The following is a 22,452-nucleotide window of genomic DNA, read 5'->3' on the forward strand; positions in this document are numbered from 1 at the left end:
GCACATCACCTCCTAAAATGCTTCTTGGCAGACTCGGGTCTGCTGGGTCAATTGTGGCCAAAAACAGAGGACCCAACTGCAGGGCAGAGAAACCAGATGCAAAATTCAAAATCCTTATCACGGTTTCACTCCAGGATCAAAATTTCAAGCACAAATTAGATTGTTTGTCAAATACCATTTATTTCCTCTATCCATGTTAGAATTACTTTATTAATATTACTACATACAGGTTCTTTTTGTATTGAAATATGCTATACAAAATGAAATCAAATCAGACATGACTCTTGTCAAGGTGAGCAGTACAAAGATCATTTGAAAAGCCAAAATTTTGGCCTAGTCTCCATCATATCAATAGTTAGAGAAGTAAGAAGAAATACAGTTAATAGGTTAATAGAAGACAAAAGCTTGTAAAAAGAACAGGTTTAAAAAAAACAAAAAAACAAAACAAGTCCAGTACACAAATTAAAAGTAAAAAAAGAAAAGCATGATTGACTTGTTTTCATAACAGACCATGACAAATGATGGTTCTGATCTAGAGTCGTTTTCTTCTTCTCAACCTGTAACTAATCAGACCTGAAGGTTTACAGTAGCACCCTTTAGCTTATTGGTTTATTTAATTTACTAACAAATTCTGATCCATCTTTCTAAATACAGGCTCAAGTACAACGCAGATACTGGGGGGGACAAAAAACAAATACACAAACAAAAAAACAAAACAGGAGGGAGCCATTCGTGACATGCAGCTGCACGTTGACATTGGCTTGTCTGGGCACTGAAAGAGAGCTCATCTTGCCTCACTTTTGGTTTGCATGAACATCTCATGCAAACCAAAAGGAAAAACTAGCCGTGTTCATCAAGTTCACCATTCCTGATTGGCTCTAGTGGTTTAACTCTGCCGTCACAGTAATTACAGTATTGTCAGAAAAAAAAAAAGAGAAAAAAAAATGACAGAAAGATCTGATCAAGATACACCAGAGATTTGTAGCTATACACATTATGTAACTTGACCTCTTCAGACCCAAAGGCAGGAAATAAAACACTGTCAACACTGAGCTTCGTGACGACTACTACACATAGGCAAATGGGTAAAATCCAAAAAAACAAAACAAAAAGGTAGATGGCATTTTGTCGACAGACTTGCCCAGCATTTAATTTCGTCAAGAAGAATCGATTTCATCAACTACGGTGTAGCTATACTGATCTTATACCAACAATACTTCAAGTCAAACTCTGATGTAAGCACTGTTCCAGTGTGAGGAAATAACCCACACTTCCCTGTTTAACAATGTACAGCCCCTGGCCTTTAAACCAGCTAGATACAATAAGCTGCTGACGGAGCCTCGTCTTGTGCTGTATCTGTGTAGACTGTACCACTTTAAAACTAAACAGAAGTGGAGGATTCACACAACTAACGAAGCTTTGGAGATGGTTCTAGACATGATTTGTAAAAGTACACTTCCTTGTATTCCTAAATCTCTGCAATGTATCATACTACACATTTGGCAACACCGACACAGAGGGGTAATATGTCAGTTTGTCTTGTACAGTTCTTCAGTGACAGCTGATACGTGCAATATTAAGTAGAATATTCAAAAATATATAAGAAACAGTACTCAAAAAAAAGAAAAAAGAAGAAGAGGAATTCATGGTGACTGCAGTGTGTCGGACCAAATCTGACCGTCGAGTCAGACTGAGTTCAGTTGAATTTGAGTGAGTCTGGTCCAGTACAGTTTGTAGAAAGTTTCTCTGTGGACCATGTCCTTCACAAAAGGCAGCAAAAATGTGGCACATACACACACAGTCATACATGGCATGTACACATGGTATGTTGCCTGTGCACATGTCTGCTTCCCCTTTCATTCACACACAGAATTTCACACAATGTGCAATTTTCAACATGATAAAAAGAAAATCTTTAAAAAAAAAAAAGAAAAAAAAAGATGAGTACTTCTAACTTCACAGCTGCAGCATGTGGAGTGGACGGTGTGGGCAAGCCCAATTTATGAGGAGTCAACCATCAAAATGTTGGTACAACACACAACTTCTACTTGAATTAGAATAAAATGTTGTACCCCTCGTTCATCATTCAGCTTCTCCTTAAATCTGGGGCGGTGTTCTCTTCTTCCCTCTCCACCCCTTTTCCCCCCAGCTCCTTTACAAGTTGACTAGCTCGTGTGCAACAAACTGCTTCAGTCTCTCCAGGTACTGTCCATAGAGCTCCACGTCATTGTGGCCGGCCCCTTCTACCCAGAGCGGCTCCACTGGGCGCTGACAGCGTTCATATAGTGCCAGCCCATGGGAGAAATCAATGACCTCGTCTTCTGTACCGTGGATCACGAGTACTGGTGATGTTACCTTGGAAATCTTGTCGATGCTTTGGAGAGGGAGAAAAAGAAAAAGAAAGAGGAAACATGTCAGAAATAGGGAAGTATTAAAAAAAAAAAAAAAAAAAAAAAAAAAGGGAAACAGATGCTTAGTTAATGTTCTTGCTACTGAAAGTATTCTCTAAATGAATGAATTAAAACAATTAATTAAATGAAAAAAAAAAAAAAAAAAAAAAAAAAAAGGAGCACAGCTAGTTTCCTGATTTTACACCAGGGGGAGCTATTGAATATCTGCTTTTTTTTTAGGACTCTCCTGGGTGCTTAACTGGGAAGAGAAGTGGGAGGAAGAAAAAAACAAAAAAAACCCAAAAAACATAAAACTCACTTCCTGAATTGCTGTCTTATAAATAAATCCAGTTTTCTCCTTGGTACATTTATTCATACAGTGCTGCGTTATTAAATGCATGTGAGGCCGCAGCCCTTTAAGTGAATACTGTGTGGCAGATTTAGCCTGACTTCCACATATGCCATCTGTCCGTACGGTCCACTCACTTTGGGAAGGCATCAAAGCAGTACGTCTTCTTGGTGTCAGGGAAAGCCACTCTCATGCCAGAGGTGAGCGGGGAGTGGAGGATGACTGCAGCAGTCTCATAGCGAGAAGCCAGGTCTACAGAGGGCACGGTGCCAATGCTCTGACCATACACGATCACATTCTCTGGACGGATGCCATACCTACAAGGAGGACAAACAGTACAGGAACATCACCCTCTGCTTATCATGAATAGGATATTTACACTACCAGTAGCTAGATACATTTGGATACATTTTGTGTGCTCATCCAGACACTGGCAGGCATCCAGTTGGGCCTTCAGTTAATTACACAAAGCAGCTTAGCTGGCAAAACAAAAAGAGCAAATGCTTTATTTTGGAATACACTAGTTGGTGTTAAAGGTCATTTTCTTGAAGTGCTTTTTACAAATCAGAAAATAAATGCGTTCAACCTGCCAGTTGGCTCTGGTTGTGCGCCCCCCCCCATGCTGCTCCACAAGCAAAAAACCAACAACAAAAAAAAAACAACGAAACAAAACAAAAAAACAAAACCACCTGTTTTGCAAATGAGGCTTACTCATACACTGTTATCAGTAAAAACATCATGTCAGGGACTCTATGATTACAGTGACTCCTAAAACAAGCACACCAAGATGTGATAAAGCTATAGCTGAATAAGTCTGTCTTTCTGCTGCTTTCAAGGCAGCTTAAAAAGAGGACCACCCCTAGTGTCTTGTGATTCAGAAGGGGGGTGGGGGGTGAGAGCAAAAGAAGCTGAAATGGAGCAAAAGAGACAGTGATACTGTATTTAGGCTGAGGGAGAAATGAATATAGGGGGGGGGAGACATTCCACAGCTGATTACAGAGAACGTGACCCACTCTGCTGACGACCTGAAAACTAGTCTGAGAACACTGCATTGCTGTCTCCTCCGCTGCACTGCTGGATTATGCACAGTAAAGTCACAACAAGACAAATAAAGCTCTACTCTAGTATTAAAATTAGGGACTTCAAATGAACACTAACATTAGAGCCTTAGCTCTGCAGCACTCCTATAATACACTGATGACTACATGAACACCAAAGTCTGGCAGCGCTCTAAAACGCTGTGATGGATTATCATACTTACACCCTTTGCAAGAGAACAACCTGCAATAATGTAGGGTTGCTGCTATTCAAGGTAACAGACTTTAAGTGCAGGGTGATGTATTAAATATGGAAATGTACACAGGCACAGCAAAGTCTAGCTTGGAGACAGTCACGAGCAGCAATATAGGAACTGTTTATTATTGGTATCAGCTGGCCTTTACCCAGTATAAATAGGGGTGAAAAGATTGGCACTGCATGGGAAAAGCATTAGCAAAGGCTGATGCTACAGTATTAACAGCACCAGCAACTCGACTGTCAGCTGACTGAAATGTACACAATTCGAGGAATGAAAGCCTATCTTGGTTATACAACACAATATAGCTGCTTAGGTAGCAGACGAATTCTAAGGACAAGAACAAAATGTCAAGTCTTTTTCCAAAACTGTAGAAGAATGACAGTGCCCTTTCTGATGTGACAGCTTCTTTTATAAAAAAAAAAAAAAAAAAAAATGCCTGAAATGGAACTCAAACATAGTTTGAAAATTGTTAAATTTGACTAATGGTTTATTAAACCAAAATAACTCTCACTATAATCAAACTGCCGTCCCCCCTCCCCATAGTCCTACTACAGAATTGCCTGATTATGAGAATTTTTGGCAACAACTTCTGTTATTTGTGGCATGTTACTTTTCTTCTTCTTTTTTTAAAATTTGAAGCTAAAGGGGAAAAAAAAGAAAGAAAACTGTGTAAGGCAGTTAAAAATCTGAAAACCCATCATTCAGTTGGACTGCTGAGAAACCTCCAAGGGCAATGGCCATTTAATCGGGGCTTCTGGTGTAGCCAGCAAATAACTGGGCCATGACTTCTTGTTCCGTCCTTCAGTCACTGTCTGTAAATGGGATGGCCATGGTTTCAAGATTGAATTACACCAAATGCAATTTCTCTTTTACTCTTGACACCAACTGTGTACCTGCTTACAGCCAAAGCCCACTCAAAAATGATTAGTCACTACAACTCTGACTACAAAAAGAAATCAGACAGCAAACAAGAATCATTTCCACATATAAAATGGAGTTTAACTTTTCAAAAAAAAAAAAAAAAAAAAAAGTTGGGGCAGCATCACCTCCTCTTAGAACAACTCTATAGGCATCTGGGAACTGAGGAGAACAGTTGCTTTGGTTTAAAGAGCAAAATGTCTATACAAATCTGTGTACACTGTTCAGCATTAATGGTGCACTCACAGATGTGAAAGCTACCCTTGCTATGTATCCTAATGCTACCACATACGATCATGCATACAGGTTTATGAACCCAATGATCCTATAACAGCTATCAATGGGCAAAAGGGCAGGGAACACCCTGGAAGAGCCTACCACAGAGCCAACACAGACAGAGGTAGCATTCATGCTCACAATTACTCACATGGTAACATTTATAATCACCAGTTATCCCAGCATATACCTCTTTGGACTTTGGAAGGAAGCCAGTGTACCTCGGGAGGGCCCATGCAAACAGGGTGAACACATGCAAACTCTGCACAAAAAGCCCTCACACCAGGAAGCAGGAACGTCTTGCTGTGAAGTGACAATGTTAAACACTGGCCAGGTTTAGGAACCTTAAAAGGTGATTACTACATTGACTGTTCCCTTGTCTTTTTATTTAGTTGTCCCAGCCAGCAACATACTCCACTGCATTTCAGCTTGCTCCATGCTTCCGAGTTACACACATCCCCCAAACCTTCAATTTAGTCCCTTGACACAAATCTATTATGCATCATGTCCTCCCTCGTTCCCCTATTGTGTGTCTCACTCCCTCTTGACCACCCACCTCTTGCGCATTGAAGACCAAAAATACCCTCCTTCCACAGCCGTCACAAACATATGCTCAGGAAGTCCTGCGCATATGTACTGCAATTTTTAACAGATTAGAGTACCATCTGCACTACAGCAGGGGAATTCTTCATTGAAATGCTCAATGATCCATTATTACGCTTTGTGTACAAGTACATAAGGGTGATGTGGACTGAAGACAGTGAAAGTAAATTAAATCTATTAGTATGTGAGGACATTAAGAACAGTTTGTTCTCTTCACCGCACATGGAAACAGTCAGGTGAGCAATCAAACTCCACCCAGATTACTTCATAGATAAAGCAGGCTTTTGTCTCCAGGCAACCGGTGGTATTTAAAGGTAAGAAAAGCAAACAAAAAGCAACGAGCTGCCTTCCTCATGTTTTGATGCATGCGGGTGTTGGGGAATTTCTCCCCTCCATTCAATTTCCAAGAAGATGGATACAGCTTACAACCTGGATCAATAAGATGATTGATGAGGAAGTGAGTTTATCCTGTTTGTTTTTATTGGCCACAGTGTGGGAACACCTCGGTCTGAAAGCTCAGGCATTGGTTGCTAGGCTACCACTCAATATTAGACTAGTAGGATTGACTGCTGGCATGCCTTCACCTCCGAGGCAAAAGAAAACGATACAGTGCCACATCATGTTTAAACACACAAACACAGCAAGGAATTGGACTAAAGGCCTTCATCAACTAGTCGCCCTCTTTTGGCACTCAAAATATATGTTGATTTCACAGCAGGGTTTCATCCCTTCTATACGAATCTTTTTCATCCATCCATTAAGCACACTCCTAGTATGATACTAGAGGATGTGAGTGTACAACCCTGCTGACTCACATCATGTCATCCACTCCCAGCTCAGGTGAAAGGCGTGCCATATCCAGTGAGGCATGGGAGTGTTTTGGTGGCAAAGGCTGTGTATTTGTGCTTACACTGTCAGCAAAATGACGGGTGGCTGCTCTCTGTCATACGACTACAGTAAAGTGAAACCAGCCCACACGAGTAAGTGAATACTCAAGAGGAGGTGAATTTGCACATTGCTGAATCATAAAGTGAAAAAACATTGAATGACGCAAAAAAACAAAAAAGGAGAAAGTGTCAGGTTACAGTGTGTTCAAAATTCAGTCAGAAAAGAAAAACAGACCACTAGAGATGAGAGCTTGTCTCTTCTTAAAAGCTGGAAGCCTGATCTAACATGAGATACAAGCACGAGGTATGTAGGCAACCGACTAATGTGAGGCCATGCAGAGAGGCCTTTTGATGTGATAATGCCATCTAATCGATTCATGTTCAGCGAGGTCAAAAGGCTGAATTGTACCCTCCATCACATAGTCAGTCAATTATAAATCTGGCACAGCCCTCAAGATCAGGCAGAAAAAGCTGAGAGAAAGGCCAATATACTAGAGACCTTATTTAAACCAATCTGAAGATTCTGCATGCAAAGACTAAAATATTGATAAAACTGTAAAAGACTCCCTACAGACTTCTAATTTTTCTTCCCACAAATAATTGTTAAACTGCCAAATATAATTAAGTGAAAACCAAGGAAGTAGCCCTAAGTGTTGGAGAGACAAAAAAAAAAAAAAAAAAAAATCATAAGAGACAGTCATTTTATCTTTCTGTGGAAGAAAAAAAAAAACCCATAGCATTAATATGAAGTACAGTTACTTAGAATTGAATGTGATGTACTGCAGCACTGGCCTAAAAGCAGAACTGAGTCCTGACCTGATATGGCACAAGATAGCAAAAGGGTTTTGTTGACATTAGCCAAATACTACCATCCAAAACAAAGGAAGAGTGTTAATGTTAGATTTCTGATAGTGGGAATATTTACATAATGTGTATATAAAATGTAACAGGCAAATGAGCAGAGCTAAGGAGTGAATGACACGGTCAAGGCAATAAACCAAGAGATCCAGGGATCAAGTTAACCACAAATTTCAAATGGATGCACATCATTTGGTTTGGTTTAGCAAAAAAAACAGGAAAAAAAAGAAGAAAAAAAAAAAAAAAAAAAAAAAAAAAAAAGCCTTGTGTGTGTAATGTTGTAAATTTTAAGACTGATTTGTGAACAACAAATGTGATCCAATCAGCTAGACAGCACAGTAAGTGGTCAGGTTTGCTCCAAATTTGATTTCAGTCAGGAGTGGGGTTGTAACCAGCTGGGGAAAAAAAAAAAAAAAAAAAAAAAAAAAAGGTCACTAGCATTTCATCAAAATGTTGTTGTTTTTTTAAAATTTGGGTTACATTTACTCAAGCAAAAATAAGACATTTGTTTAAAAAAAAAAACCCCACAACACACAACTCTTAAAATAAAAAACATCATTGATTTCTGTGAAATAAGGTTAGGTTACTTTTAATCTACGCAGGAGAAGTGTGCTTTAGTGCATAGTCACCCCCCAAAGGCATGTGCAAAGCAAGAAAAAACCCTGGCATGACCACATTCCTACTCCCACACGGTGAAACGTCATCCAACTCTAACTCTTCCTGCTAAACCAATAAAACTTGAGGGAGACCTACATGTAGGTGCAGTGATGTTAGAGTCACAATGGAAAGAATAAAAGCTTAATCAGAAGAATTGCTTCATGTGACTTGGGACACACCGTGTTGACAAGTCAGCCAACTTTGCCCAACTAATGAGCACTAAGATCAGAGATAGAGGTAATGCACTTTGATACTAGGTCCATCTGATGTTATTATCAAGATACACATTAAATGCCACCTGTGCCGGTGACAAGGAAGCAGCCACACACACACACACACACACACACACACACACACCTGTTTTGCCTTGTATGTAGAGAGTGGATTTTCTAAGGATCACATTCTAAAGCTAAATTGTAAACCTCTAAATTACCTCAATGTCTCATGACCAGTTCTTAAATGCTGGCCACCGCTGACCACCAATGCTTTCTCACACACTGACCAACAGCCCATTATTAGGACAGACAGATTACAAATGCACACATTTGTAATAAAACACCGATGTGAAACACAGGACTGAAAAAACAAGTCCTCTAACCTCGTTCAACTTGTCTTTGTTGCAAGAGCCATGGGTTATGTAGTTTAATTCTACTGTGGGACTGCTAACCATGTGACTACAAAGCACGAGATATGCAGTCAACCCCCAAGGTTAGGCCTTGGGGGGACTAATTCCTTGTTCCTTAAAGGCTCTCATCTGATCTTGAAGACATTTCTTCCAAATAGACCTTCAAAACCATGAGAACCTCTAACGCCAATGCCCTCCTTCCATTATCATACCTGATCGTAGCAAGCAGAGTATAGAAGTTTAAGTGGCCTGAAGGTCTTAAATATGGAGCTGAATGAGTCTTGTTAGCTTTTAAGCACCAGGTCAGTCAGCTAATGACAACATGTTGCCTTTGCATGTTATAGCTACAGTCCAAGCAGTTTTACCAGTGTAAACTACAATGCTTGTATTACAGTAAAGAGGGGGAAAAAAAGAACACTAGAAACAATATCTGATGTTCTCAGTGGATTCAGTGATTAAATTCAATCACATGTCACTGCAATCTTTTTTCAAATCAGACATGACAAACAGCCCATTAGTAACAACATAACACTGCAGTAAAATGGAGATTAACAAAATTATTGAAAACAATATTGAAATATTAATCTCTCTCTTAATTCTTATTTTTAAACAAGTTAATAAAAACATGATATTTAGGTGGAGCTTTTGCCCGTATCCATAGAAAGGCATCAGCTATTTTGATTTAGAGGAGTGGTTAGTGATGTAAAGAAAGCAGAAAGCAGCAGAAGCTCAGGACAAGCAATCAGGTCATTCCAGCAGTGTGGTTTTGAACAGGTGATGAGAAAAGAAAACAATCGAGCCTATACCTACAGACATGTGACTTTTAACCACCAGAAAAGCAGGTTCTTTTTCGTCTTTACAGCAGTGGCTTGCTTCTTAAATGCAAAAGCCTTATCATCAATTTTCTAGTTAAACTCTGTAGCTTCCTTATATAAGAGGTCCTTATTTACAGAAGCCCAGTCATTAGATTCTGTGAAAGTGCTTGGGGAGGTTCACATCAAAAGTCAGCAGCTAATAAACCGTAAGATTTTGTTGCCAGTGGCTCTTAGCAGTGTTATCAGCACTTTAAAGCTCTGCAGTGCCAAAACCTTCATTTACTACAGAAAGAACATACACCCACACTAGCAATAACACAGGAGGAACACTCCACACTTAAAGGACAGCTTTTTTCCCTTTATAGAAAAAAAAAAAAAAAAGGCTGATCTCCATCAATTTGTCTCATCTCTACCAGCATTTTTAGCACTTCTGAAATCTCCCCATCTGCTCTCTTAGTCATTTGTCTTCCAACAGGAAATATACAGACAAGCAGTCTTATTGGATGAAATTTTATCTTCCTCGTCACCCAAAACAAGAAGTCACAGATATAATGGACATAGTACTTACACACACCCACACGCTCCACATTCTGTTTCATGGCAGCAGGTGAGTTGATGTTTGCTTTCTTGCTTCTACCCTGCATGTATAGGTAGAGCTGCAACTAAATGTTATTTTCATTTTTAATTCATTTTCCCCCAACACGTTCCAGCTAGCTGTTATGTAAAATATCAGGAACACAGTGAAAGAGGTATACCACAGATTCCCCAGATCAAAGATTTACCTTCATCCACTTCCCCCAAAATATCTTAGGAGCAAGAACTAACAAGTATTTTGCGCTTTGATTCAATAATCTGAAAAGCGACTGATGAATTCTCTGTTTACGTTTCAGCTCTACTTGTGTTTTGTTTGTGGGTTTTCAGTACAGGGACTCTACTGGCAAACCCACTTTAAGCACAATGTGGTGACACAAAGGACAAAAGAAGGAGATGACGAGATGGTCGGAGACAATAAGCAGACGTCCTTAAACACAAATGGAAGGAAGTGAAGGCCACAGGGTTAGACAAACTGATAAGCACTGCTTACATGTAAGACGACCTTATCTGGGGGAAGGAACTGAAGCTGAACAAGAGTTCACACCTGCAGTAACAAACTATTCATGAGCATGAGGGCCAGATACAAGTGATTTAGAGGATGAGTTCTTTATACAGAGTGTTTTATAAATCATTTACTAAGAAGTTTGATTCTTTAAAAATAACTATCGAAGTGTGATAGAATAAGACTTCAACTGCAAACTGAATTCCTCCTGGGTGATGTGCACTTTGAAACCACAATGAGACAACAGGAAGCCCTGAACAAGTAGGTTTTCATCAACTGGGAAAACATAAATACCAGTTTCCAATCAGCAGAGGCTTAAAAATCAGCCAATAATTAGTTGCCTGTACAAACATGTAGCAGAGCAACCACTCACACCTACATATTATTGGAGGAGGGGGCGCAGCGTAATCACAGAAACCACGTTTCTTCGCCTACAAGAACATCTTGTCATCCCCACTAAGCCATTCCTCATCTTCCCTCATGATTTTGTGAAGTTCTGTTAAGTAGTCATCCCTCCGCCCAGCACCTTCAGAAGTTCACATCTTCTCATTTTTGCCCTTTTCCATCTAAATCATCATTTATTTTACTAATCCTCATCATTTAACACTTTCTAAAATGCCCCCATATTTCTACAGCATGCCAGAAACACAGGCTGACACTGTTGTTATTCATAACATCCCCGCTAGCAATACAAAGCTGTCAACCAAGACATAAACAGGGACCTGCTATTAATATGACTAATAAGGCTTTAAATATTACCACCACACACACTGTGGAGGATTTCTTTTTTATAACCATTTTCCTTACAGTTTTTCTGTGTTATGTCACTTCCCTTTCCCCTTCAGATACTCTAATTAAAAAAAAAAAAAAAAAAAAAAATTATCAATCATTTCAAGTACTGTGGGAACTTTACTTTTTTTCCCCTAAAGTTCATCGGGTTTAACTCCTTCTTGTTTGTCATGAGTCATCTAAACGGCCATTTAGGTTCATTTCTCCATGCTATCGTGCTGTCACATCCTATCACTAATAAACAGGTTTTGAGTGACTGCAGGAGTCTTGTGCATTCACAAATAAGTCTCTTACAGGATTCTGCATACTGCTCAGTTGTGTTAATATCAAGTCATTTTATATTACTTATCCATGCATTATAACGCTTCATTACCGTGATCGGAGCGCCTGCCAGGCAGCATCTACATCAGCGTACAGGTTCTTCTCTGAGGGTTTCCCAGAGCTGGCCCCATAACCAGAGTAGTCGTAGGAAAAAACGTTGCAGTTGATCCGTGAACCGAGGCCAATGTAGAAGCTGCTCATCTGGCCCAAGTCCACTGCATTACCGTGGGAGAATAACAGAGTATACCGGGCGCTGGGTGAGCAGCGGACAAACATGCAGGCAATGCGGTTCCCTCTTGAGGTGCGTGTCATGAAACACTCGACGGCCTCCTTCTCACGGGCCGAGTATTGCCAGTCGGCACGCTCGGAGAGGTGCAGCGTCCATCGACTGCCACTGTCATCACACATGAGGCTGTAGGTCGGCTCAGGGGGTAGGAAGGCCAGCTTTGAGGCGATCTTGCTGGGGCACGGTGGACAGCAGAACAGGCAACATAGCTCACTGAGCGATAAGTGGTTCATCCTCAAAGTGCTGCAACAGAGAGAACCAAAATGATTAAAATAGAAATATCCCATAGTGAGGAAGAAAACAGACCACACCGATATGCCAATGCATCCCACAAGAAAGATGCTACAAAAGCAAATCTCTGCCAGAGTGTTTTGAAATTAGGTTTTTCTACATAAACAACTGTCTCTGTTAAGCAAAGCAGGGGATTTCTTGGACAAGGGGCTAGAGCCAGGCTGCTGTCATTTTTTACATTTTATTATTATTACACTAAATCTCTCTCTCCAAAATGCAGAGCTCTCTCGAGACAGGATTTTAAAGGGAGATGACCCTAGCCAAGTGATTTTTCTCTCCCTGTCTACCCTGAGGCTTCACAGTCACTCAGAGAGAATTAACTTGAAAGGCTTTTTTGTCTCTCCCTGCACCTGGACCCCTACCTTAGGTTACCTCTTAAGATATTCTAGCTACTATGAAACTGCAGCAGTGATGTCAGCACAGCTCCTTTTTGGTGAAACATAAGGCAGCTGGTCAAAATGTCCTCCAGGACATTTTGAGGCAAATCTCCAATTTATCTTAGCCAGTCATGCTGCTTTGTAATGGGACTCTTTAACCAAGCAGGGAAAAAATGCTCACTAATATCAGATTATGACAATGTGTTATATAGATTGCCTTTCCTTTGGCGATAGCTCCTCTGACCAGCTCAGCACTTAGCAGCTTCATAGAGGGACATTTCTGGCTGATATATTCATAAATCTTGCAATTGATTTGCTTGGATCAGTCTAAAGAAACGACGCTAAATAGCTGCTGTAAATCACTTGTTTAATCTTACTCACACGCTGCCGATTTTTTAACTCGGCAGTGTTAAAAACTTGATACTTGGGTAAATACACGTCTGTGGCAGGGATGACTGAGGATGAGGATGACAATGGAGCCTATTTGCTTCCCACATTCCCACCACAAAGTCCATAATCTTCCAAGCAGAGGCTAAAAGGAGCCCCGCGGCGATTTACTGTAAAATGGTGGTGGATGTAGCAATGTGTTCACAGAGATTACAGTTACACCAGGCTATTGGTGAGGGTTTCGTTTCTAGCAGCTACAATTAGCTTCAAAGTATGGTTTACCAAGTGTATATGTGTTCCTAAGCAGAGAAACCTTACCTGGACGGCGGCTGGGGGTTTGTTTTGGTTTTCCTTCTGTGTTTAAAGGTGACAGTACTGGCAGACGTCACCGCAGTCTTGAGATATCTTCGCACCAAGCCAACTAACTTATCTTCTCGACACCTAGAGCTTGTCGAGGTTATCCTTGGCCAGATTATCCTCGGTTAGCGATGTCAGTTTGAGTGTGTATTATCCTTCTTTAATTAGTATTAGCTGGCAGCTTCGTCCTCCGGACCACACAGCCTTCTGAACCGTCGTTTCCTTTATTTTCCCTCCTTTCGGTTTTCTCAACATACGGTCCTGGACAATAACGACACCGACTCATTCGAAACGTTCAAGTTTCTAAAGCACAGCAATGAGGCTGATAGGAAAGATATCGGTTTAAAATTCACTCAAATCTAGCAAACGTGTCCGTGCAGCTTACCAAACAATTCACAGCAGTATCACCTGCCTCCGAAACATCACTGCTTTCGTTGTGAATATCGCCCGGCCCTGCTTGTTATCTTGGCTTGTGGAAAAAGAGGCGTTCATTGACAGCTCTGTGGACCAATGGGAAAAGAGGTCGACAAAACGACTCCTCCAATGATGTTGATGTTTATGGGCGGTCCTTCTAGACGCCGCAGTCTGAGGGTTTAAGTTTTTTAGGATTGACAACCAATCAGAAATTACTATTGGAAGGCATCGTCCAATCAGAGTCCACAAAGGTGTTTCTAGTTCTAGTCGGTGATGTCATTGACAAGTTATAATTTATTAAGTGTGTTTGTAAATGTAAAAAGAAATTCTGACTTTAAAAAAATAAATGCATGCATAAAATATACTGTTTATTAAAGTAACACATTTTTCTTTCCTTTTTTTTTTTTTTTACGTAGTTCTCAATGACGTTTCATGACGCGTTCTTACTCCTTCCGGGTTAGTGCTCTCGCTCGGTGGCATGGTGCTTAGTTTGTGTATCTGTGTAACGTGTGTGGCTAAAAAGGTTTAATAAAATGAGTTCGCAGAGAGGTAATATATCTCGATCGCGGGGCCAGAAGCATCAAAACACAACTGCGTTTAAAAACGACAAGTACGGGGCGACTACACAAGTGAAGGTGTGTCCGATTCAGCTTTGCTGAGCTAAGAAGTTATTTAGCCTTGTATTGCATTTTGAATATTGGGCCATTCTATCCCTAATTGTCACATTTTTAGAACATTTTCGGATAGCCCATCTCAGATTTTGCCTAAAGGTTTCATGGTCCAAAGTTTGGACATGTGTGTGTGCTGTGAATTTTTTTTCTTCGTGTATCAAATACTTTCGAAGATATTTGAAAACTTGAGGTGTCCTACCATAAATTTAATTTTGAAAAGTATTCTGTGTGTTTAATTATTATTCGCATTATTGCGAAACACAATTATATCTAACAACTATTCAGAAATTACCTGAATAGTGTGAAGACTTCATTGTGAAGTTTTTATTAGCATTCTTAAATTAGTCTTGAATTTATTATTTTATTTTATTATTCTTCGTTTTTCTATGTTTTAACTAGCGAGTAGCTTCTGGTTCATTTTATGGTAAGAAAGTAAGAAAGGCTAGTGAAAGTTTCAGACTTTTATCTTTAAAATTCTTTGAGATACTCATGTGCCATGTCATTTTGCCATAGTGCAAAAAAAGAAAAATAAAGTTGTGTATGCATGTGAAGCTATAATTACACAGAAGCCATTATCTAAATTAACTATGCACCACAAAATTTGTAAGTAAATCATCGAACAGAATGGTGATTTGAGACAGAATGGTGTTATTGCTTAATTAATGCTCCCAATAAGTGTTAATTAAGGAAAGTTAGACCTTCATTGACAATATTCATTTATTTGTGAAAGGCTGAACCTGTACGGAGTTTGTACTTTTTTCTTCCTGTCATTTCTGCCAGTGATAAATTATTTCCTGTGAAAGCTGTTGTTTATAGCTCTTGTTTTGTTAAACACACATAATATTTGAACATCTCTATTGTCTTTGCTTCTCTAATCTCAATTGTAGAAGGCAAATTCAAAGATCCACGATGGGCTTTGTCAACACTGTAAGGGTGTTCTTGAGTGGAAAGTTAAGTACAACAAATACAAGCCTCTAACACAGCCTAGAAAATGGTAAGTATACTTAAGTATTGCAGACTTTCATTTCAGTACACAGGGCTAGGGGCAAATTCTTACAGCTGCTCATGAAAATGCACATCAAGTAACAACAAAGCAGTCGGTGAATTGAAGAGAGTCAGCATTAAGTTTATTTCAGTTTATCAGCTTCTTTTTTTACCCGTGCAAAAAACGAAACAACAACATGAACATCCTTTGCTTATTTCATATCGTACATGATTTTAGCCATCTCATTTTTTCATACTGGCAGACTTTGAAAATTACCCACTAAATATTTTATCTCCACTGCTTAGAATAATTTGCCCAAAACATACATGTATCGTTTTAAGTGGCAAGTTAAATACATTAGCCTAAATAATCTGTTGTTTTCTTTTTGCAGTGTCAAGTGCTCCCAAAAGACAATAAAAGATGCGTATCACATCATTTGTAAGCCCTGCTCTCTTCAGCTTGAGATCTGCTGCAAGTGTGGGAAGAAGGAGGAGATTGTTATTCTGTAAGAGGATAAGTTAGCATGTGTTTTGTTTTTATATAGATTAATGTACAAAGTATGAACTCACCCATCATTTCTTCATATTTTGCTTCCAAGGTGCCAGACTGTTTAAAGTGGTCTTGAGCAATAGTTCCCCAGGCTTTCAGAAAGTCTTTCAAAGTTTTTCTTTGAGCATTGGCTGCTTTGTTCACTCATTTCCAGTCCAGTCCTTGTACCTGAGCAATTTTCTGAGGATGTTTTTCTTTGTTAAGCCACTTAATACCTATGAATCATTCAAGCTAAAAAAAATGAAGGAAAAAAAAAAACGCATCTAACTCAAAGGAATAAACCAGTGTTACATCTCCATTTAACAGATATTCAACAAACAACAAATTGTATGTTTAGGCGTTTTGTTCCATTTCTTTAGCTGAAGCTTTGAAAATGCCAAAGATAACACTTTCAGCCAAAAAAAAAAAAAAAAACCCAAAATTTTGCATATGGTGTGCAGTGTGTCTTTAAGAAATTTGAGGAAATTGAACAAAAGAAGAAGTGCCAGGCCTAAAAACAAAAGCTATATCTACAGCAGATGAACAGTATCTAAAAATGATGTTCTTAAGAAATGGAAAAAAAAATCAGCAAAGATCTGACACAGGACCTGTGAGATGCATCTGTTGTGTTCACTGAAGCATCATTACAAATGCTCTCAGTGGAAGGGTGGCTGTCAAAAAGCCATTCTTAAGGAAGGAAGGAAAGGCTGAGGCACGCCACATTGCACAAAAACTGGCCTGAAAATTAGTGGCAACAGGTCTGATGGAGTGATGAAACCAAACTTGAAATTTTTGGTTCAAGTCATCGTCAGTATGTACAGAGGAATTCAGGAGAGAAGTACAACAGTGAGTGTAGACAGCCATCTGTAAAACACAGTGGAGGCTCTGTCATGATTTAGAGCTACATTTCAGCCAGTGGTGCCAGTGCAGTAAAAGCATATCTAAATAGAAAAACACAAAGTGAAACACTATGAGTCATGGATTAGTCCCCAAAGCCCGGACCTCAACGGTATGGAAGCAGTGTGGGATCATCTTGTCAGAGAAAAAAAACCAAAAGGCAGCTGACATCCAAAGAAGAGCTTTCAACTTTCAATGTCCTGACCAAATCTAATTTGATGACACCAGTTAATTTTTTTCCTTTCACACTGGCAACAAGTTTTTAAAATGAACATGAATTACATGAGTTTCTACATGTGTTAGATTCCTAAAGAGACGGGATAACGCCAAAGTGATTTAAACAAATATATTTTCATCTTTTATCATGGACAAGCATATACACATAACACCATAACTACTGTAAGTCTGCCACCTTGTGGACAATAAGATACATTATAGCCAGTACTTGACCCTGAACATCATTTCATGGGCTTCTCATATTTTTAAGCTTTGCTTTTGGCATCTAAATGTATATATAATTATATATTTAAAATTTCCTGTAGTTTTTTTAGTTACTGACTTTGTGACAACGCAATACTGAACGATTTGGATTTTGGTGCAAAGTTAAACAACAGTTCTTATATCTTTTTTCTTCACCGTGTAGGGCAAACTCACATCTGGAGCAAAAAGAGCAAGAAGTTGATGAACAGAGAAAGAAAGGATGTCGACGAAGGAAGAAAGACACGGATGGTTTGGACAGTGATGATGATTACGATGATGATGAAGATGACTTTGATGACTGTGAAGAGGAGGAAGATGAAGATTTAGACGAGGACTCTGCAGCAAAAAAGCCACAGAAAAAATCTGCCGTGCTGCCAGACCTGTCCCCAATCAATATTAAAGATTAAACACAATAAGAGTGTAACAAATAGGATTTTTTGGGCCAAAGTACAGTATCAGGTTTGTTGCAGAAGCTCTCTTAGATTAATATATGCCAATAAGCCGATGCTGCCTGCTTGATGCAGAGCATGAAAGAGGAAGTCAGGTGATGAAATGCACAAAAACTCCCAGATGACATCAGAGGGAACAATGTAATTTTTCTTTTTAACTGAGTCAGTGTTCTTTCTAAGGAATCTTTAGTTCTGCGAATTGTTTAAACTGCCATAAATAACTTTTTAGAGACTTGTATTTTGCAAACATTTAGCAATAAATCACACTGGTTATAATGTGTTTGCCGTGTTCAGCTTTATGGCGCTGCTGAGCAGTTAGTGCACCGAGAGATGTTCCTAATATTTTGGCTGTTGACGTTAATAGGTTTGGCTATCATAAACAGACTGAAATATATCCAAGACACACTGTATATGTTTTTAGTTAGGTATTATTGTAGTTTTTTATTTAATTTTCTTTTGTTTTATTTGTGTTTAAATATTAAAATCTTCAGAATATCATTGATTCTTCTACAGTGTACAATCACATAAATGTAATTCAGCAGTTTTTCCTCAGACTAACTTTAGAAACACTGAAAATCTTGATGTTGCTGAATTTGAAAGGAGGATATCTTGAACATTTTCATTACACTCTAAACTCACAAATTATGAAACGCTCTTGGTGTGAGGAAAGCTAGAACCTCTACTACACATTTTAACTTTTATCATATTCTATACAAATAGTAGCCTGTAACATTTAAAAGATACTCATTTGCCAAAACATAGTATGCCAAAAAGATACCTCTGTTACACCACCAACAACCTGAAATGTTGATATAAGGCAGAATGGTTGCATGCTTTTATATTGTCTGTGCCAAGTATCACCCTACTGTCTGAATGTTGCAGAAGAAATGAATCATCAAACCAGGGAACATTTCTCCAATCTTCTATTGTTCAATTTTGGCAGCCTTAAGCAATTTATATCCTCTGTGTCCTGTTTTTACAGGCACCCGGGGCCTGTTCTTCGTACCTCGCTTACTACATCCAAGATCAAATGACACATCCAAGATCAAATCATCGCGCTAACTTTGAGCTCGCTAATCCGGTTCTCCGAACACACCTGTTGTTGACGATTAGTATAGCTGGCTGAAGTAATCTGAGATCACTGGGTGGCTTAAAAGGGGCTACGCATCGATAGTAGAAACATTGATCGGCAACCCTGTGATTGGTCGGCGAAGATGTCGAAGGAGCGCGCGCAGTATCTCACGGCAGCAGAGCAAGAACTCTTGATTGAGGGATATCAGGAGTTTCAGAGTTTAATTAAAACGCAGGGGAACACTGCAAAGGCTGCAAAAGCAAGGAGAGAGGGCTGGCAGAAAGTTGCTGACAAATTAAACTCGTAAGTGATCCATGATATTACATTATATCATGTGATATTATATTATACCACAGTATATTATATTACATCATATCCTCTTTCACATTAGAGCCACAACAGGACCCACTAGAACATGGGAAAAAGTAAAAGTGTAATATACGAATATTCCACAGAATGGTAATATTTATCACTTATATTGCTTTTAGTCTATGACAAGAGACCCTGGAATAATCTGTTTGTTTATAACAGCAACCAAGAAAAGGGCAGAGCAAATAAAGACAGGTGGTGGTCCTGCACCCCTCGTCACACCCCTTTTGTACTGTGACATTTATTGACATTGTGGGTTTTATGTGTGTAGTTTGAATAACACTCCATCACTTTTACCTGTTCCCATGCAAGGGGTGACTGAAGCATGCACAGTAAGTCGGGAGTAAGTATATACAGTACAGTAGTATATATATATATATATATATATATATATATATATAGATATATATATATATATATATATATATATATATAGAGAGAGAGAGAGAGAGAGAGAGGAAGAAAGTAAATAATACCCTCACGGGAGAATCGATCTCTCTATGAGCACACCGTCGCGCCGAGCTAAAGGATCCTGTCTATCCCGCAATATACGCTAAATTCTGTAAACCCTCCTTATCAATCTTGCACCTTCCTTGCTCGCGTACAAACGGACAGGACATGGCTGCGACAGACTTCCCAAATCCACCTTCGCTTTTTAGCCGTGGTCTCTCATCTTGATTGCACGTAGTAATTTACTATTACTACTCTAAAATATGAATTACATCTGACATGATCTACTACATGTAATAGAATGGTTAATAGTACATTTCCCTTTTTTTCGGAAATGACCTGTATGTATCTGTATGCAATCAATAAAAGAATCAAATACATTATCTTTAGTTACATTGATAATATTTATTTATGGAGAAACAGTGGAGAAATGTCGCTCTTGCTTTCATATAACTGCAGCGGACATACCTGAGTGGCCGCGATCTAATCCTGTTTACATAAAGTAAACCTGCTCCCGAGCAGGTTTACGCTTACGGATCTGTTGCTATGACAGCAAGTCCCAGATGAGCTTCGGAGAACCGAACGATCCAAGATCACGCGAAATCGTCAACATTCAAATCCGGCTAACTTACTTAGCGAGGTACGAAGAACGGGCCCCCGGATTAGCGAGCTCAAAGTTAGCGCGATGATTTGATCTTGGATGTGTCATTTGATCTTGGATGTAGTAAGCGAGGTACGAAGAACGGGCCCCTGTTTGTAACAAATTAGTGTGAATGCTTGTAAAAGCATTCACAGTATTGTTCTTCTAATCTTTATTATTATTATTTCATTTTCCGTACGTTTTTCGCCGTCTATCTCCTTCAAAACCGTTCAACTTAGAAAAACCATTCAAACACCATTAGATTCCTCTTCTTTTGGAATGGTGTGCTTCTATTTTTTCTCATTTTTAACATTTATATTTTTAATTTTATTTAACTTTTTCAACAAAAAATTTCCCATGTATTTCAATGGGGAGACCCTTCAAATTCTCCTTCAACTCACTCATTTTCAAACTGTATCTACTTCCACATACGTTGACATAGAGCCACCATTCAAACTTTAAAACAAAGACAAGTCATTCAACTATTCAACTTGTATTTATCTTTTCAATATCTATTATACTTTTCTTCAGTTCCAGTTTAAGTTTCATGATGTTTTTTCACCCGTTTCAGAGTTTATAATGGGTGTGTATGGGACGGAATGTTGGGGCTAGAGTGAGACAGCTCAACTGCTAGAGTGAGAGGAGCAAAAAAATTAATCTTAAAATCTTTTTAAAACTGCTGCTGTGTCAGCAGCGTTTGCTCTACATGTATGATTTTACCCTCAAAACGTAGCCATCGCTGTCCTCTTTCATCCAATGTGTTTATTATTGTACTAGGTGTTATGGTTCTTTCATAAATGTCACCAATGCACAGCCTCCTCCCTCCAACTCTTCCATAGACTCTAATGTTAAGATGGCTCAGAAGGTTCGTTTGAAAATCAGAAGAGCATGGTGTCTTTCCACTGTCACCACCAATGTTCCTCTAAGCTGCACACATGCGCAATTGCGCACTGCTGGCACGGTCTCTGCAAGACAGAAAATCTGTGTTGCACACAAAAAAAATTAACCTGAATTGAAATTAAAATTAATACTTTAACAATTCTGTTTTGCAGTGTTAGTCAGTGAATGACTGCTCCCATATTGTATTAGAACGATGCCACCTTATCCCATAGTCCAGCCAATAATGCGATTTACATTCGTATATACGCAGCTAATCAACGTGGTTGACAGGCTATGACAGCGCCCTTATGTGCCGACACCGGTGTTTTAGCTGGCAAAGCGGCGTGGCTGATGTGGAGTGAAGCCATGTTAATGACAACGTGTACAACCATTGGAGATGTGAGCAGGACAGACGGAACAATTGACGGAAAAAGTGTGGACTTTATACCAGTTTTTAAATTGTGTTGATAGGCCACGTAAAACCAGAGTTGTGATAAAAAAAAAATATGCAATGTTTGGTTTTCTTCCTGAATACTGTCGTTGTTTATATTTACTGCGGGGAATAAACGGTAAAACGGCGTTTTATAAGAAAAAGGCTCGAAAGCCTGTGAGCAAAAAAAACAAAACCCCGCTCCCCTTTCCTATTTGTCCAAAATGTACCATGTCGACCAATCAAAAATGATATGGCAACGTGGCATCTAGTTGTTAAGAAAGTTTTAGGAGTGACGGCGGTGCTTTTGATATGTGAGAGATTTGCGACGTTTAGCACAAATCTTGTGTAGTTAGTGTGTAGTCAATAGTTTTGTTGTGTGTGTCAGAACAATGAGGCGAGTACTGAATGTTACAAGTGTTACAGGAGTGATACATCTGTTGTCAGGCCTGCAGGTATCGGGCTGTTGTTCTCCTTTATCTCATAGTGGACAGAAAATATTTTTTGGAGTGGCATCAGATTTGATGCAGAACAGCTGATTGTTCTGTAAATAGTTTGAAATGCTTATTTAAAAATGCCTTGGCTGCATTTTAAAAAATAGCTGCAAAA

At 39.2% G+C, this 22,452-nt stretch overlaps 2 protein-coding genes across 2 annotated transcripts; one reads left to right on the top strand and one right to left on the bottom strand.

Annotated features, from left to right (window-relative positions):
• Positions 1–160: 160 nt before the first annotated feature.
• abhd17b (abhydrolase domain containing 17B, depalmitoylase) lies at positions 161–14,083 on the bottom strand. Its single transcript, XM_039621252.1, has 5 exons — positions 13,965–14,083; positions 13,541–13,840; positions 11,934–12,410; positions 2,877–3,056; positions 161–2,374 (listed from the first exon to the last, which is right to left on the bottom strand). The coding sequence occupies exons 3-5, from the start codon at positions 12,398–12,400 to the stop codon at positions 2,155–2,157; spliced, it is 867 nt and encodes a 288-aa protein (XP_039477186.1). The 5' UTR covers positions 12,401–12,410; positions 13,541–13,840; positions 13,965–14,083; the 3' UTR covers positions 161–2,154.
• A 365-nt stretch (positions 14,084–14,448) lies between these two features.
• Positions 14,449–18,283, top strand: c12h9orf85 (chromosome 12 C9orf85 homolog). Its single transcript, XM_031731770.2, has 4 exons — positions 14,449–14,628; positions 15,552–15,658; positions 16,041–16,154; positions 17,718–18,283. Exons 1-4 carry the CDS (start codon positions 14,527–14,529, stop codon positions 17,959–17,961), a joined length of 567 nt encoding a protein of 188 aa, XP_031587630.1. The 5' UTR covers positions 14,449–14,526; the 3' UTR covers positions 17,962–18,283.
• The last annotated feature ends 4,169 nt before the right edge of the window (positions 18,284–22,452 follow it).

This window comes from Oreochromis aureus, linkage group 12, assembly GCF_013358895.1.
Source record: "Oreochromis aureus strain Israel breed Guangdong linkage group 12, ZZ_aureus, whole genome shotgun sequence".
Lineage (NCBI taxonomy): Eukaryota > Metazoa > Chordata > Actinopteri > Cichliformes > Cichlidae > Oreochromis > Oreochromis aureus.